The sequence below is a fragment of the Aphelocoma coerulescens genome, chromosome 2 (assembly GCF_041296385.1).
Source record: "Aphelocoma coerulescens isolate FSJ_1873_10779 chromosome 2, UR_Acoe_1.0, whole genome shotgun sequence".
In the NCBI taxonomy this organism is placed as follows: domain Eukaryota; kingdom Metazoa; phylum Chordata; class Aves; order Passeriformes; family Corvidae; genus Aphelocoma; species Aphelocoma coerulescens.
In genome coordinates this window covers 167,540,287-167,557,191 of record NC_091015.1, presented here as the reverse complement: position 1 = coordinate 167,557,191, position 16,905 = coordinate 167,540,287, and the positions used below count along the sequence as shown (strand labels likewise).

The window sequence follows — 16,905 nt, the reverse complement described above, 5'->3', positions numbered from 1 at the left end:
GGTGGCTTGGCCTTGCAAGTCATGAGCTGGGGAGTGCTTTCCTTCCTGCAATCCTGCAATTCTGTGCTCTTCCCTTGAGGCTATGTCCATCTGACCTTGGTGGCAGAACCTCTTAATCCAGAGAACTGGTGACCATTACATTGTTTATGACACTAGCAGATGTGGAAGATTCAGCCAAATCTTAGGAGAATTGGGGTGTTGTCAGTGAGATCCTACCATGGCATATTGACAACAGGTCTCGTTTGAATTCTCTCCTGCCTGGAAGAGCTCCCAGCTCTCTCAGCTTCTCCTCATTTTGAGGATACCCCAGTCCCATCAGTGCCATGGTCTCCGTGTCATGTTCTTGGTCAATCGTTTCCATATCCTTGTTCCGGTGTGGGGCCCCACCAGTGGCGGGGAGCAGGACAGTGTACTCCCTCAACCTTTCTAAAGCACTGGCACATGGGTTTGAAGGGTGGATTAACAAATGGATGGGGAATTGTGCTCCTCATGTGTCTTGCTCTCCTTTATCCTTCACCATTTTTCCTTTCCATGGGTCATTCACTGTCCAGCACTGGGACTCCACAGTGTGTCCTTGCTGGTCCCAGCTGAGACAAGTGCTACGGAATGAACCAACACAAGACTTTGGGGAGCATGGGAAGCCTTGCTAAATCTCAGGGATTGCTTTTCCATCTCCAACAGGAAAGGCTAGGAATACAGACAAGCTCTGAGTGTTGGCAGCATGGTGGGGAGGCAGAGAACACCATGGAAAGGGCAGTTCCTCACAAGCAGTGCTCCTGCAAAGCCAGACCAGCCTGACAGTGATGTGATGGTTCAGGACCCTTCTTCACAATGCTCCTGAAAACCAGAACACACCAATGCCATGGAGTGACCTCACTGATGACACCCTATGCCCCTAAAGCTTTGGTCACATCTTCAGCCCACCATAACATACGCCGTCAACACCTGCCTTTAACCTCTAAGACATTTAAAATCTCCCTCCAAGGTCAGATGGACATGGCCTCAAAAGAAGGACATGGAGTTGCAGAATTCCACAAAGCAACGCCCACACCATGGCAGAGGAGGGAAGAGGGCCACGCTGACCAACCATTAGTAATTACTGGGTTTTGCTAGCAAGAAGAGATTATTCAGACTAAAAGGATATGAGATATGAAACCTTATGGCTTGAATGTGGAATAAACAAATTGACATGACAGACCAACCTGAGAAAAAGGGATCAAGCTGAGTTGGTTCTTTGTATAATGGATTTCTTAATGATGACAAGGAATACGCTTTAAATGGCAGAATACGATGTTGTGTAAAGATGAGAAACCTGAATGGACCGTGGCACCAGAAGAAGTTCAACCAGCCCAGCCTCTACTTTTCCAGATCCTCTCTCTTGATCCCATTTAGGACATGAGCATGAGCATGGGCACAAGGGCATGAGCTCCCTTTCATCCATAGGAACACTCCTACATGCTATAACATTTCCAAGCAATTGCAGAGTGACCTCCCCAGGATATCAACAGCTCCCTCCCCATTCCTGGGTGCAACACAATGACTGATGGACATGCAGTGACACAGAACAGAGTCCCAGTCTTCAAAAGGCACCCACAAACCACAGCACACCAGTGCCGCAAAATTACCTCCGTGATGATATCGCAACTCTGCTGTGCTCTGGTTGTTTATTCATCCTGACCTGTCACATATTGAACATTCAAATCGTCCCAGATACCAACCCATGAAAGCTGCCGTCAAGGTGAGATGGACATGGCCTCAGGAGCCAGTCATGACATTGCAGAATTCTGTGAAGGAAAACACTCCCCACCTCATGACTCACCAACTAGGCCAGCCAAGAGCTTCAGCCTGCAAAATGCCCCAAGGCCACCGGACAAGGCTGTCCCGCCCCTCCACAACCAGCATAAAAACCAGCCCAGTGCCTCTCTCCCTCACACGCTTCTCCTCACACCTTCTCCTCCTGCTCCTGCTGACAACCAGGTGAGCATCGAGTCCCTGTCCCCCCCCCCCCCCCCGGACCCCTTGGCCCTTCTCTTCCAGCACGCTCGGCCCCAGCCTCAGCAGCCCTCACACCTCCCCGCAGCCCCACAACAGCCTCCACACTCCCTCACCCTCCTGCATCACCACCCCTCACACCCCCACACCCCTGCCCTGCCTCACTCCCCTCTCTCTTCCAGGGACCCTCCACACCACACCCATGGCCTGCTACAACCGCTGCCAACCCTGCGGACCCACCCCGCTGGCCAACAGCTGCAACGAGCCCTGTGCCCTGCAATGCCAGGACTCCCATGTTGTCATCAACCCTTCCCCCGTGCTGGTCACCCTGCCAGGACCCATCATGACCTCCTTCCCCCAGAACACCGCCGTTGGATCCACCTCCTCGGCTGCTGTTGGCAGTGAACTCAGTGCCCAGGGACAGCCCATCTCTGGTGGATTTGGTGGCTTTGGCTACGGCTTTGGCTATGGCCGTGGATTTGGCTATGGGCTGGGAGGCCTGGGCTGCTATGGCAGAAGGGGCGGCTACATCTGCTAAGGACCCTCAGCATCAGCCCTGACACCAACCACCCACTCCCTGGAACACATCTCAGGCATTGAGGATGCCTTTCTGGCCTGCGAACGTGGCCTATCTGCCTACTCCTCTTCTTCCACTCCCTGCTCTGCAATGCCCCTTTGGCTCTGTCCAGTCCCCTCTTCTGCCAACCCCTTCTCCCAAGCCAGAGACCATTGGACACCTGTATTGGGCTGCTGCCACTGTAGCGCAGGAAGGCCTTGATGCTCTGGCAAAACCTACTTCAACAAAAGGACCTTGACTGATGTTTGCCCTACTGGCACCTCAGACTAGTTCCCTTTCTCTTGCTGCTCATGACTTTTCACTGTTCTGTTGCCTCAATAAAATTCTTTTGCATTGCAGCATTGTGATGTCTCTTCTTCCTTCACTTGCACACACTGGCACACTTTGCCTTTCCAGTGGATCCCACAAACCCTTCCTTTGCTTGATTCCAGGCCTGGATACACTAATGCAGGTCTATCCCTGCTTCTGATACGAGCCATATATGGATCGTGTTTTCACTTTGGCTACACACATGTTGCTCCAGATCCTCATTATTTCTTTAGCCCACATACAGGTCCACACAAGCCGGTCTTTATCCTTGAGGCTCCAGAGCTGAGCACACAACTCCCATCTCCCCAGAGCAGAGGGTCAGAATCACCCCTCACCTGCTGCCCACACTGTGGTTATGACCCCAGGGCAGTTTCTGGTCGGCACATTCACATGGCCAGGGCATGTCCAATTCTTCATCCCCCTGCAACCCAAGTCCTTCTCCTTGGGCATGCTCTTAATCAACTCATCACCCATGCAATATCCATTACTGAGATTGCTCCAATTCAGATTTGGGATCTTGCACTTGGTGCTTTTAACCTTCATGACAATCATACCAACCCATCTCCCCAGCCTATCCAGAACCCACTGCATGCCATCCTTCCCTCCAGATCATCAAACACTCCACTCACCTTGGTGTCATTCCCATTCTTGCCAAGGGCACACTCAATTGCACTGTCCCTGTGCCTGACAAAGATGGGAAGTGATAATGGTTCCAATATGAGCCTCTGTGAGTCACCACTCATCCCTGTTCTCCACACAGACATAGAGCCGTTGACCACAAGCCTTTGAGTGTGACCGTCCTGCCCATTTTCCACCCCACAGTTGATGTTTCAGCTATCAACTTCACATCTCTCCAGGTTAGAGATAAGGATGTTTTCTGCCACAGGAATAAATGCTTTGCACCAGTCCATGTACGTGGTATCAGTTACTCTTCCCTCATCCACCAGTGTTGGAACCCCATCAAACATTTCAGGAGCAATTTGCCCTTCATGAAAATGGGAGCAGAAGCAGGGGTGGGGTGAGCCAGGCCTTTGGAGTCTTGCATTGTGGCAAGTGCCCAGGGCTGAGGCCATTTCTCTTGGAGGATTTCTGTTCAGGAAATGGTGCTTGTCTGAGCTCTGTGTCTGCTCTGTCCCTGTGACTCAGCCTGGGCATGAGGAGAGAGCTGTGGCTGCTGTTGAAGTCAACCCTTTTGTGAAGCCTTTGATGCTCTTTCCCATTCTGCACTCCCAGAGCAGCCGGGCAAGTCTGGATTTCCTGAGAGTGCAGTGAGTGGGCTGCGAGTGGCTGAGGGGCTGTGCCCAGAGGCTGCTGATCAGTGGCCCGAAGTGCAAATGGAGGTGAAATTCTGATGCTTCTGCCCAGGAGTCTGATCCATGGGGTCAACTCTGTTGAACATCCTGAATAATGAACTGGGCAGTGGCACGAGTGTCCCCTTAGATGCGTAGCAGATGAGAACCCCCATTTTTAAGAAGGTAAAAGAATGAGGAGTGGGCTGAAGTACAATCTGGTCAAAGTTCCTTCTGTGTCTGGGAATATCATGGAACAGAACCCTTTGGAAAATATGGTAGAGCATATGGAAACCCGCAGGTTGATCACTGACACTCATCATGGCTTGATGAAGGGCAAATTCTTCCTGACAAACTTCATGCCCTTTTGTGATGGGGTTCCAGCATTGCTGAATGAGCGGAAAGGAACTGACACCATGTACCTGGACTGGTGCAAAACATTTATTCCTCTGCCAGATAACATCCTTGTCTATAATGTGATGTGGAGTTGATGGGTGAATAAGGAATGGGCAGGACAGTCTCACTCAAAGAGTTGTAATCAACGGCTCCATGTCTGTGTGGAGAACAGGGATGAATGGTGACACACAGAGGCTCATATTGGAGCCATTATCACTTCCCATCTTTGTCAGGCACAGGGACAGTGCAATTGAGTGTGCCCTTGGCAAGAATGGGAATGACATCAAGGTGAGTGGAGTGTTTGATGATCTGGAGGGAAGGGATGACATCCAGAGGGTTCCAGACACAATGAGGAGATGGGCTGGTGTGAAGGTCATGAAGGTCAACAGGGCCAAGTGCAAGATCCTGCATCTAGGTAAGAGCAATCTCAGTAATGGATATTGCATGGGTGATGAGTTGATTAAGAGCATGCCCAAGGAGAAGGACTTGGGTTGTGGGTGGATGAAGAATTGGACATGCCCAGCCATGTGCACTCACAAAACCGCCCCCCCTGCCCCCCACCATGTCCTGGGCTCATCCCCACAGCAAGGGCAAGAGGTGAGGGGGCGATTCTGACCCTCTAATCTGCTCTGGGGAGATTAGAGATGTGTGTTCAACTCTGGGCGCCCAAGGATATGGAAGATATGGACCTGCTGAAGCAGAGCTGTAGATGGGCCAGGGAGATGATGAGGATCTGGAGCAACTGGTGTCCACCCAAAGTGAAAACACGACCCATATGTGAGTTGTATCAGAGGCAGGGATAGACCTGCATTAGTGCATCTAGGCCTGGGATCAAGCAAGTGAAGGGTTTGTGGGATGCACCTGAAAGACAAAGTGTGCCAGTGTGTGCCAGTGAAGGAAGATGAGATGACTCAGGCTGCAATTCAAAAGAATTTTATTGAGGCAAAAGAACAGTAAAAGGTCATGAGCATCCAGTGGAAGGGAGCAGTCTGAGGTGCAAGTAGAGTGACCACCAGCCAAGGTCCTTTGGTTACAAGAGGTTTTGCCAGAGAATCACAGCCTTCCTGCCCGAAAATGGGAGCACCCCAATACAGGTGCCTGATGGTGTCTGGCTTAGGAGAAGGGGTTTGCAGTAGAGGGGACTGGACAGAGCCAAAGGGACGATGCAGAGCAGGGAGCAGGAGAAGAGGAGGAAGGGAGATGGGCCATGCTTGCAGGCAGCCTGCACTGGCCCCTTGGCTGCTGCCTTGCTTGGTAGCCTGAGAGCAGTAACTGGAAGCGCTGAGCCTGTTTGAGAGCTTTGGCCCAGAGAGTCGTCCTCAATGCCTGAGATGTGTTCCAAGGAGTGGGTGGTTGGTGTTAGGCGTGGTGCTGAGGGTCCTTAGCAGATGTAGCCGCCCCTTCTGCCATAGCAGCCCAGGCCTCCCAGCCCATAGCCAAATCCACGGCCATAGCCAAGGCCATAGCCAAAGCCACCAAATCCACCAGAGATGGGCTGTCCCTGGGCACTGAGTTCAGTGCCAACAGCAGCCGAGGAGGTGGATCCGACGGCGGTGTTCTGGGGGAAGGAGGTCATGATGGGTCCTGGCAGGGTGACCAGCACGGGGGAAGGCTGGATGACAACACGGGAGTCCTGGCATTGCAGGGCACAGGGCTCGTTGCAGCTGTTGGCCAGCGGGGTGGGTCCGCAGGGTTGGCAGCGGTTGTAGCAGGCCATGGGTGTGGTGTGGAGGGTCCCTGGAAGAGAGAGGGGAGTGAGGCAGGGCAGGGGTGTGGGGGTGTGATGGGCGGTGATGCAGGAGGGTGAGGGAGTGTGGAGGCTGTTGTGGGGCTGTGGGGAGGCGTGAGGGCTGCTGAGGCTGGAGCCGAGTGTGCTGGCAGAGAGGTGCCAGGGGTGCAGGAGCAGAAGGGTCAGGTTCTTGAGGCTCACCTGGTTGTCAGCACTGGAGCAGGAGGAGAAGGTTTCAGAAGAAATGTGTGAGGGAGAGAGGTGCTGGCCCGGCTTTTATGCTGGTTGTGGAGGGGCGGGACAGCCTTGTCCAGTGGCCTTGGGGCATTTTACAAGCAGCTCTCTTGGCTCGCCCAGCCTGGTGAGTCATCAGTTAAGGAGTATTTTTCTTCACAGAATTCTGCAGTGTCATGTCCTGCCCTTGAAGCTGTGATCATCTGACCTTGGCGGCAGCTTTCATGGGTTGGTATTTGGGATGATTTGATTGTTTGATACGTGACAGGCCATGATGAATAAACAATCAGAGCCCAGCAGAGGCGCAATGTCATCAGTGAGGTCATTTTTGTGGCACTGGTGTGCTTTGGTTTGTGGTGCCTTTTCCAGCTTTGGACTCTGTTCTGTGCCACTGGATGTCCATCAGTCATTGTGTTGCACCCAGGGATGCCGAGGGAGCTGCTGATGTCCTGGGGAGGTCACTCTGCAATCACTTGGAAAGGTCACGGTGCCTGGGAGTACTTCCTGATACATAAAAGAGTGCTCATGCCCTTGTGTCTTGAATGGGATAAAGGGAGAGGATCTGCAAAAGTAGTCTGATCAGGCTGAACTTCTTCCAATGTTATAGTCCATTTAGATTTCTGACATTTACCCAACAACCTACTCTATCATTTGAAGTGTATTTCTTGACCTCATTCAGAAATGTAAAAACCAAACAACAAACACGGGCCCATTCCTTTTTGCCCAGTCTGGTCTACGATGTCAATTAGTTTATTCCTCATTCAAGCCATAGAGTTCCATAATTTATATCCTGTCAGTCGTAATATTGTGTTCCTGTTAGCAAAAATGACTAATTACTAATGGACAGTCGGCGAGTTCCTCTTTCCTTCTCTGTCTTGGTGTGGATGTTACTTCTTGGAATTCTGCGATTCCATGTCCTTCTCTTGAGGCTGTGTTCATCTGACCTTTGTGGCAGCTTTTATGTGTATTAGATTTTAAATGCTGCTCTTGATGGTTCATGTCAGGATAGGTTGAAGATGTGACCAAAGCCTTGGGGTGATGGGGTGTCATCATTGAGGTCACCCCATGGCACTTGTTTGCTGTGGTTTGTGTGTGTGGTGAAGAGGGACCCCATTTCCTCACAGCCCTTTTAGGCCGCTCTAAGCTTTGGATGTGTTCCTGGGGTGGGGGTCTGCCCCTTTGATTACATTCTCTTCCTCCCTACCTTGGATACATCTCTCCAGGTTTGTCTATACTCCTGGCATTTGCCATTAGAGATGGGAAAGCAATTCCCATGGCTTAGGGAGGCATCCTGTGCTCCTAACAGTCTTGTGTTGGTTCATCTGTAGCACTTGTCTCAGCTGGGCCCAGCAAGTTCACACTGTGGGGTCCCAGTGCTGGGCTGTGATTGACACATGGAAAGGAAACCTGGTGGAGGATAAGGAGTAGAAGATGCATGAGGAGCAGAATTCCTCGTCCAATGATTTGTCAATCTTTCCAACCCATGTGTCTGCAGTTTAGAGATAACGATGTCCTGCGGGACTGTGTTCAGGCCCTGAGACAAATATAGGCACATGACACTGGTTACCATTCCCTTGTCAACCAAAGCATTCAAGCAAGGGAGGACCTTGTGGTCCTGGTGGAGCATAAATGGATCATGATGTGGCCATGCACCCTCTGATGTAAAAACTCCAGCAATTACCAGGACAGAATTAGTTAATATGGAATAGGAAAGGTAATACAAGGAGGTTGAGGAAGTTGACCGTCTTGTTGCCCACCACTGGTGGAGCTGTACAGTGGAACAAAGACATGGACATGGTTGACCAAGAGCAGTGCCAGGAGACCAGGACACTGACAGGACCTGAGTATCCTTAAAACAAGGAGATATTGACAGAGCTGGGGGCTTATTCAGCAGGAGAAAAGAAGGTAAATGGGACATCTTGTCACTGTGCCATGGCATGTCCTCATTGATGACACATCAATTGTCCTCAGGGTTGGTTGAATCTTCTACATGTCCTAAAAGGCACCAGTACCAAGATAATGGTCACTAAATCTTGCAATTAATAGCTGCCGCCAAGGTCAGATGGACACAGCCTCAGGGTCAGGACATGGAATTGCAGAATTGCATGAAGGAAAACACTCCCCACATCATGACACGAAGCTGGCCCAAGCAAGAGCTGCTGCCTGCAAAATGCCCCAAGGCCATGGGACAAGACTGCCCCACCCCTCCACAACCAGCATAAAAGCCAGAACTGGGGTCTCTCTCCCTCACACACTTCTCCTCAAGCCTTCTCCTTCTGCTCCTGCTGACAACCAGGTGAGTCTCAAGACCCTGACCCTCCTGCTCCTGCACCCCTTGGCCCCTCTCTTCCAGCACGCTCGGCCCCAGCCTCAGCAGCCCTCACGCCTCCCCACAGCACCACAACAGCCTCCACACTCCCTCGCCTTTGTGACACACTGCCCCTCGCATCCCCACACCCCTGCCCTGCCTCATGTCCCTCTTTTCCAGGGACCCTCCACACCAAACCCATGGCCTGCTACAACCGCTGCCAACCCTGTGGACCCACCCCGCTGGCCAACAGCTGCAACGAGCCCTGTGCCCTGCAATGCCAGGACTCCAGCGTTGTCATCCAGCCTTCCTCTGTGTTGGTCACCTTGCCAGGACCCATCATGACTTCCTTCCCCCAGAACACCGCCGTCGGATCCACCTCCTCGGCTGCTGTTGGCAGTGAACTCAGTGTGCAGGGACAGCCCATCTCTGGTGGATTTGGTGGCTTTGGCTATGGCCTTGGCTATGGCCGTGGATTTGGCTATGGGCTGGGAGGCCTTGGCTGCTATGGCAGAAGGGGTGGCTACATCTGCTAAGATCCCTCAGCACTACTCCTGACACCACCCACTCCCTGGAACACATCTCAGGCATTGAGGATGAGTGTCTGTCCCAAGATTGTCAAACTGGCTCAGCGCTTCCAGTTACTGCTCTCAGGCTACCAAGCAAGGCAGCAGCCAAGGGGCTAGCCTGAGCTGCCTGCAAGCATGGCCCATCTCCTCTTCTCCTGCTCCCTGCTCTGCATCGCCCCTTTGGCTCTGTCCAGTCCCCTCTACTGCAAACCCCTTCTCCCACGGCAGAGACCATCAGGCACCTGCACTGGCCTGCTGCCACTGTGGGGCAGGAAGGCCGTGATGCTCTGGCCAAACCTACTGCAAGCAGAGGAGTCTTCCTCACACCTGATCATCACCCTACTTGAAATTCAGATCTGTTTACTTCCATTTGCTACTCATGACCTTTCAGCGTTCTTTTGCCTCAATAAAATTCTCTTGCATTCCAGCCTGAGTCGTCTCATCTTCCTTCACTGGCACACACTGGCACACTTTGTGTGCACTTTCAGGTGCATCCCACAAACCCTTCACTTGCTTGATCCCAGGCCTAGATGCACTAATGCAGGTCTATCCCTGCCTCTGACACGAGCCAAACATAGCTGGTGTGTTCACGTTATCTACACACCACTTGCTCCAGACCCTCATCATCTTTCAGGTTTATCTACAATGTGTTCCTTATGCTTGGGTGCCCTGAGTTGAACACACATCTCCAGCCTCACCAGAGCAGAGCAGAGGGACAGAAACACCCCCTCACCTGTTGCCCACACTGTGGGGATGACACACAGCTCCCAGTACATGGGAGCTTTCTAGTCTGTGAGTGCTCATAGCATGTCCAGTTCTTCATCCACCCACACGTCAGGTCCTTCTCCTCAATGTCCAGTCTATAGCCATGTGTGGCATTGCTCCCAACTAGGTGCAGGAGCTTGCACTTGGCCACGTTCAGCTTCATGAGATAGACAATATCCCACATCCTCAGCCTGTTCCAGCCCCTCTGGATGTCATCCCTTCCCTCCAGACAACCAACCACACCTCTCAGCTTGGTGTGGTCCATGATTTTGCTGAACATCACACTAAATCCCACCGTCAATTTCCCTGACAAAGATGGAAAATAACCCTGGTCCCATAGTAGCCTCTTCAGGTCATCAGTCATCCCTTTTTTCCACACACATGGAGCCATTGACCACAACAGCTTCACTTAGACCATCCTCTTTGACTTAGAGCATCCCACCTATTCCTTATCCACCACACTATCCAACCAAACAACTCCACATCTTTCCAGGCTAGAGACTTGGATGCCTTCTGGTACTGGAACAAATTCTGTGCACAAGTCCAGGTGCATGATATTGTTCCCTCTTTTCTCATCCAACAATGCTGGGACCAATACTAACTCATTAAAAGATGCCACCAAGATGAGACAGACACGACCTCAAGAGCAGGACACAGCACTGCAGGGGTAAGGGAAGCAAAACACTCCCCACCTTATGATTTGCCAGGGCTTCTGCCTGAAAAAATGCCCCAATGTCATGGCCAATGGCTGTCCCAAGCCTTCAGCCCCAAAGCACCCTCAAAGCCATACTGTGGATGTTTTCCAGTGTAGTCTTGTCTTCCTTATTCCCAGTAACCCAGAGATGAACAGTCCAGTATCACCAGAACAGAGCAGAGGGGCAGAATCTCCCTCACCTGGGTTGGAGCAATCCCAAACATGCAGGATACAGGCAGGATGATATGAGGGGATAGAGAACAGCCCGAAGGAGGAAGACTTGGGGTGTTGGTGGATGAAGAATTGGACATGTGCCAGCCATATTCACTCGCCAGCTAGAAACTCCCCTGAGTCCTGGGCTCATCCCCACAGCGTGGGCAGCACAAGAGAGAGGGGGAATCTCACCATCTGCTCTCCTGTACTGAGACTAGAGTTCTGTGTTGAACTCTGAGGCCTTAAAGACAAGGAAGATATGGACCTGCTTAAGTGGATCTGTAAATGATCATGGAAGGTGATGAGGGTCAGGAGCAACTGGTGTCCAGCCAAAGTGAACACACAGCCTGGAAGATGATGAGGGGCTTGTGCCAGAGGCAGGGCTAGACCTGACTTAAGTGTATCCAGGTCTGTGATTCAGGAGCTGAAGGGTTTGTGTGATGATGCACTGGAAGAGCAAAGTGTGCCAGTTGGTAGTAGAATGGGGAAATAATTCCTAAAAAAGGTCTTGGTGTACTTTTTCAGCCACCCCAGTGGACTCTACAACCCTGGCTGTACTAAGTGCGATTGGAACAGTCTTGGGGGAAGAAAGAAGAAGGAGTCATCTGAAGCTGTGATGCGGGAAAACTTTATTTAGGTAGAAGAGTGAAAGGTTATGAGCAGCAAATGGAAGGGAGCCAGGCTGAGGTGCAAGTAGAGTGACCACCAGCCAAGGTACTTTGGTTACAAGAGGTTTTGCCTGATCATCAATCCCTTCCAGCCCCACTCTGGGTGCAGCCCAGCAGAGGTGCCTGGTGGTGTCTGGCTTGGGAGAAGAGGTTTGCAGCACAGGAGGACGCAGATAGACGAAGTGGCAATGCAGAGCAGGGAATGGAAAAAGAGGAGCCAAGGGACAGGCCTTATTTGCAGGCAGCCTGGGCTGGCTCCTTGGCTGCTGCCTTGCCTGGTGGCCTGAGAGCAGGAACTGGAAGCGCTGAGCCCGCTTGAGAGCCTTGGCAGGAGAGGCATCCTCAATGCCTGAGATGTGTTCCAGGGAGTGGGTGGTTGGTGTCAGGGGTGGTGCCAAGGGTCCTTAGCAGATGTAGCCACCCCTTCTGCGATAGCAGCCCAGGCCTCCCAGCCCATAGCCAAATCCACGGCCATAGCCAAGGCCGTAGCCAAAGCCACCAAATCCACCAGAGATGGGCTGTCCCTGGGCACTGAGTTCACTGCCAACAGCAGCCGAGGAGGTGGATCCAACGGCGGTGTTCTGGGGGAAGGAGGTCATGATGGGTCCTGGCAGGGTGACCAGCACGGGGGAAGGCTGGATGACAACACGGGAGTCCTGGCATTGCAGGGCACAGGGCTCATTGCAGCTGTTGGCCAGCGGGGTGGGTCCGCAGGGTTGGCAGCGGTTGTAGCAGGCCATGGGTGTGGTGTGGAGGGTCCCTGGAAGAGAGAGGGGAGTGAGGCAGGGCAGGGGTGTGGGGGTGTGAGGGGTGGTGATGCAGGAGGGTGAGGGAGTGTGGAGGCTGTTGTGGGGCTGTGGGGAGGCATGAGGGCTGCTGAGGCTGGAGCTGAGTGTGCTGGATGAGAGGGGCAAGGAGGGGTGGATCAGGAGGGTCAGGGACTTGATGCTCACCTGGTTGTCAGCAGGAGCAGGAGGAGAAGGCTTGAGGAGAAGTGTATGAGGGAGAGAGACCCCAGTTCTGGCTTTTATGCTGGTTGTGGAGGGGCGGGACAGCCTTGTCCCATGGCCTTGGGGCATTTTGCAGGCAGCAGCTCTTGCCTGGCCCAGACTGGTGAGTCATGAGGTGGGGAGTTATTTTCCTTCACATAATTCTGCTGTCTACTGTCCTGCTCTTCTGTTCGTGTCCATCTGACCTTGGCGGCAGCTTTTAGGTGTTGATATTTGGGATGTTTTGATTGTTCAATGTGTGTCAGAGAGGGCTGAATAAACAATCAGAGCCCAGGGGAACTGCAATGTCATCAGTGAGGTAATTTTGTGGCAATGGTGTGCTTTGGTTTGTGGGTGCCTTGTGAAGACTCAGCCCCTCTTCTGTGCCACTGGATGTCTGTCATTGTGTTGTACCCAAGAATGTTGAGGCAGCTGCTGATTTCCTTGGGAGGTCACTGTGTAATAACTTGTAAAGTTCCTATTGCCTCTGAGCAGTTCCTGATTTATGAAGGACAGTTCATGCCCTTGTGTCTTGAATGTGGGCAGGAGGGAGAATGTGGAAAACACGAGGCTGGTTGTTCACTTGTTATGGTCCTTTTGGATTTCTGAAATTTACTTGACAGTGTATTCTGTCAGTTAAAGTGTATTCCTTGACTTCATTCAGAAATCCAGTGAATAGCAATAAGTCACTCTTGATCCCTTTTTCCCAAGCTGATCTGTGTCGTCAATTCACTTATTCTGCGTTCAAGCCACAAGGTGTCGTAACATATAATCATAAGTCTTAATGTTTTGTTCCTGTGAGCGAAACTTAGTAATTACTAACGGAGAGCCAGCAAGCTCTTCTTTCCTTCTTTGTCATGGTTTGGTTGTTCCTTTGTGGAATTGTGCAATTTCATGTCCTGCTCCTGAGGCCGTCTCCATCTGACCTTGGTGGTAGGTTTTAGTAGTGAGAATTAGGGACCAAGGTGGTGTAGTTGATGGTGTGTGCCAGAATATGTAGAAGATTCAAGCAAAGCTTACAGGGATTGGGGTGTTGTTGGTGAGGTCATGCCATGGCATATTGACAACGTCCCATTTGCATTCTTGCATCCTGCCTCAAAGAACTGCCAGCTCTCTCAGCTTCTCCTCATTTTAAGGATACTCCTGTCCATCAGTGTCATGGTCTCCCCACACTGCTCTTGGTCAACCATATTCGTGTTCTTTTTCCAGTGTTGGGTCCCACCCCTGCTGGGGAACAGGATGTTCAACTCCCTCAACCTGCTTGTATTTCTTTCCCTAATCCTGTCCTGGTAACTGCTGGAGATTTTTACCATAAAGGATACATAGCCACCTCATGATCCACTTATACCCCAGCAGGACTACAAGGACCTTCCCTGGTAGAACGCTTTGGTTACCAAGGGAATGGAAACTGTTGTCATGTGCCTGGACTTCTGTCAGGGCTTTAACACAGTCCCACCGGACATCCTTATCTCTAAAGCGCAGACATGTGGGTTTGATGGGTGGACTAATGAATGAATGAGGAACAGCCAGAGAGTGCTTGTCACTGGCTCTCTGTACAGCTGGAGACCAGTGATGAGTCCTCCAGGGCTCTGCCTGGGACTGGTGCTCTTCAATACCTTTATCAAGGCTTTGAGCAGTCAGATTGAGACCTCCCTCAGCCTGTTTGCAGGTGCCAGGAAGCTGAGAGGTGCAGTTGACACAAGAACATGGAGGGATCCCATCAGGAGCAACACTGGAAAGTTGAGAACATAAGAACCTCTTGAGGTTCAACAAATCCAAGTTCATGGTTCTGCACCTACATTGGGGCAGTCCCAGACATGAGAAGAGCTTGGAAGAGGAACTCCTTGAGAGCAGTTTCACAGAGAAGGATTTGGGGGTACTGGTGGACCAAAAGCTGGACATGACACAGCAATGTGAATTTTCAGCCCAGAAAAGCAGCCATATCCTGGGCTGCGTAGAAAGGGTTGTGGCCAGAATTAATGGCTGTGGGTCAGTTGGAGACACGAGAATATCTTTATTGCCATGGCAGAGATCAATTGGATCAAAAAATGGCCATGCAACCTTGCTACAAAAGAACTTCTGGAAAAGGGCTCCCAGCAGACTGACACTTCCTGTCTCCTCAGAGATAAGGATGTCTTATTTGGGGTGATGTGTTGGGCTCTACAGTGGAAGAAAGACATGAACTTAGTGAAGCAAGAACAGTGCAGAGACAGCAAGAGGCTGACCAAAGAATCCTTGCTGTGATTAGAAATGAGAGACCAGCGAGATTTATTATAGCCAGGAGGCAAGTGGACAAAGGAGATGTTGTGAATGTTCCATGGCATGACCTCATTCATAACACCCCAATTCTTGTAGGCTTTGTAGTCATCTTCTACATGCTTGACACAAAACAATGATACCAATCCATTGGCCTCTACTCCTCCCAATTAAAAACTGCCATGAAGGTCAGATGGACACAGCCTCTAGAGAACGACATGGAATCACAGAATTCCACAAAGACACACCGGCACAATGACAGAGGAGGAAATAGGATCACAGTGACCATCTAGTAGTAATTACTGTTTTTTTCCTAATAGGAACAAAGTATTATGGCTGACAGGATATAAGTTACGAAATCACCTGGCTTGAATGCGGAATAAGCAAATTCACATCACAGACCAGCCCAGGCAAAACATGATTGAGCATCATTGGTTGCTTGTTCATTTAATTTTTTAAAGAAGTGAAGAAATACACTTTAAATGACAGAGTACTTTTCATGGAAAATTGAGAAATCCAAATAGACCATAGCATTGGAACAAGTTCAACCTAACCAGGCTCTACATTTCCAGATCCTCTGTATTGATACTACACAAGAAACAAGGGCATGAGCTCTCTTTAATCTATCAGGAAATGCTCCCAGGCACCATGACCTTTCCAAGAGATTGAAGAGTGACCTCCCCAGGACATCAGCAGTTCCCTCACCATTCCTGGGTGCAACACAATGACTGATGGACATGCAGTGGCACAGAACAGAGTCCCAGTCTTCAAAAGACACCCACAAACCACAGCACACCAGTGCCACAAAATTACCTCCGTGATGATATCTCAACTCTGCTGTGCTCTGGTTGTTTATTCATCGTGACCTGACACACATTGAACAATCAAATCCTCCCAAATACAGATGTAATAAAGTTGCTGCCAAGGTCAGCTGGAATAAAGTTGCTGCCAAGGTCAGCTGGAAAAAGCTTCAAGAGCAGGATATTGGAATGGTAGAAAATCAGGAAGGAAAACACTCCCCATATCATGACTCACCAGTTTGGGCAAGGCAAGAGCTGCTGCCTGCAAAATGCCCTGAGGTCAGAAGCCAAGGTTGTCCCACCCCTCCACAACCAGCATAAAAACCAGCCCAGTGCCTCTCTCCTGCACACACTTCTCCTCAAGCCTTCTCCTCCTGCTCCTGCTGACAACAAGGTGAGTCTCAAGCCTCCGACCCTCCTGCTCCTGCACCCCTGGCACCTCTCTGCCAGGACGCTCAGCCCCAGCCTCAGCAGCCCTCACACCTCCCCACAGCCCCACAACAGCCTCCACACTCCCTCACCCTCCTGCATCACCGCCCCTCACACCCCCACACCCCTGCCCTGCCTCACTCCCCTCTCTCTTCCAGGGACCCTCCACACCAAACCCATGGCCTGCTACAACCGCTGCCAACCCTGCGGACCCACCCCGCTGGCCAACAGCTGCAACGAGCCCTGTGCCCTGCAATGCCAGGACTCCCGTGTTGTCATCCAGCCTTCCCCTGTGCTGGTCACCCTGCCAGGACCCATCATGACCTCCTTCCCCCAGAACACCGCCGTTGGATCCACCTCCTCGGCTGCTGTTGGCAGTGAACTCAGTGCCCAGGGACAGCCCATCTCTGGTGGATTTGGTGGCTTTGGCTACGGCCTTGGCTATGGCCGTGGATTTGGCTATGGGCTGGGAGGCCTGGGCTGCTATGGCAGAAGGGGCGGCTACATCTGCTAAGGACCCTTGGCACCACCCTTGACACCAACCACCCACTCCCTGGAACACATCTCAGGCATTGAGGGCTCCTCTCTGGCTCTCAAGCGGGCTTCCAGCTCCTGCTCTCAGGCTACCAAGCAAGGCAGCAGCCAAGTGGCCAGCCCAGGCTGCCTGCAAACATGACCATCTGCCTCC

General features: G+C 51.6%; 2 protein-coding genes and 2 pseudogenes across 2 annotated transcripts; 2 read left to right on the top strand and 2 right to left on the bottom strand.

Moving 5' to 3' along the window:
* Positions 1 to 1,852: 1,852 nt before the first annotated feature.
* On the top strand, positions 1,853 to 2,530 carry LOC138106057 (feather beta keratin-like; annotated as a pseudogene).
* Positions 2,531 to 5,522: 2,992 nt separating this feature from the next.
* Positions 5,523 to 6,620, bottom strand: LOC138106056 (feather beta keratin-like; annotated as a pseudogene).
* A 2,076-nt stretch (positions 6,621 to 8,696) lies between these two features.
* LOC138106055 (feather beta keratin-like) lies at positions 8,697 to 9,370 on the top strand. The gene is made up of 2 exons (XM_069006073.1): positions 8,697 to 8,826; positions 9,015 to 9,370. Exons 1-2 carry the CDS (start codon positions 8,697 to 8,699, stop codon positions 9,368 to 9,370), a joined length of 486 nt encoding a protein of 161 aa, XP_068862174.1.
* Positions 9,371 to 12,147: 2,777 nt separating this feature from the next.
* Positions 12,148 to 12,822, bottom strand: LOC138106054 (feather beta keratin-like). The gene is made up of 2 exons (XM_069006072.1): positions 12,696 to 12,822; positions 12,148 to 12,491 (listed from the first exon to the last, which is right to left on the bottom strand). The coding sequence occupies exons 1-2, from the start codon at positions 12,820 to 12,822 to the stop codon at positions 12,148 to 12,150; spliced, it is 471 nt and encodes a 156-aa protein (XP_068862173.1).
* Positions 12,823 to 16,905: the final 4,083 nt, after the last annotated feature.

Coding starts and splice junctions, on each gene's coding strand:
- LOC138106055 (XM_069006073.1), top strand. CDS start 8,697: ATGCCCCAAGGCCATGGGACAAGACTGCCCCACCCCTCCACAACCAGC. Junction 8,827..9,014: donor TCCTGCTGACAACCAGGTGA/GTCTCAAGACCC, acceptor CCTCTTTTCCAG/GGACCCTCCACACCAAACCC.
- LOC138106054 (XM_069006072.1), bottom strand. CDS start 12,822: ATGCCCCAAGGCCATGGGACAAGGCTGTCCCGCCCCTCCACAACCAGC. Junction 12,492..12,695: donor TGCTCCTGCTGACAACCAGG/TGAGCATCAAGT, acceptor GGACCCTCCACA/CCACACCCATGGCCTGCTAC.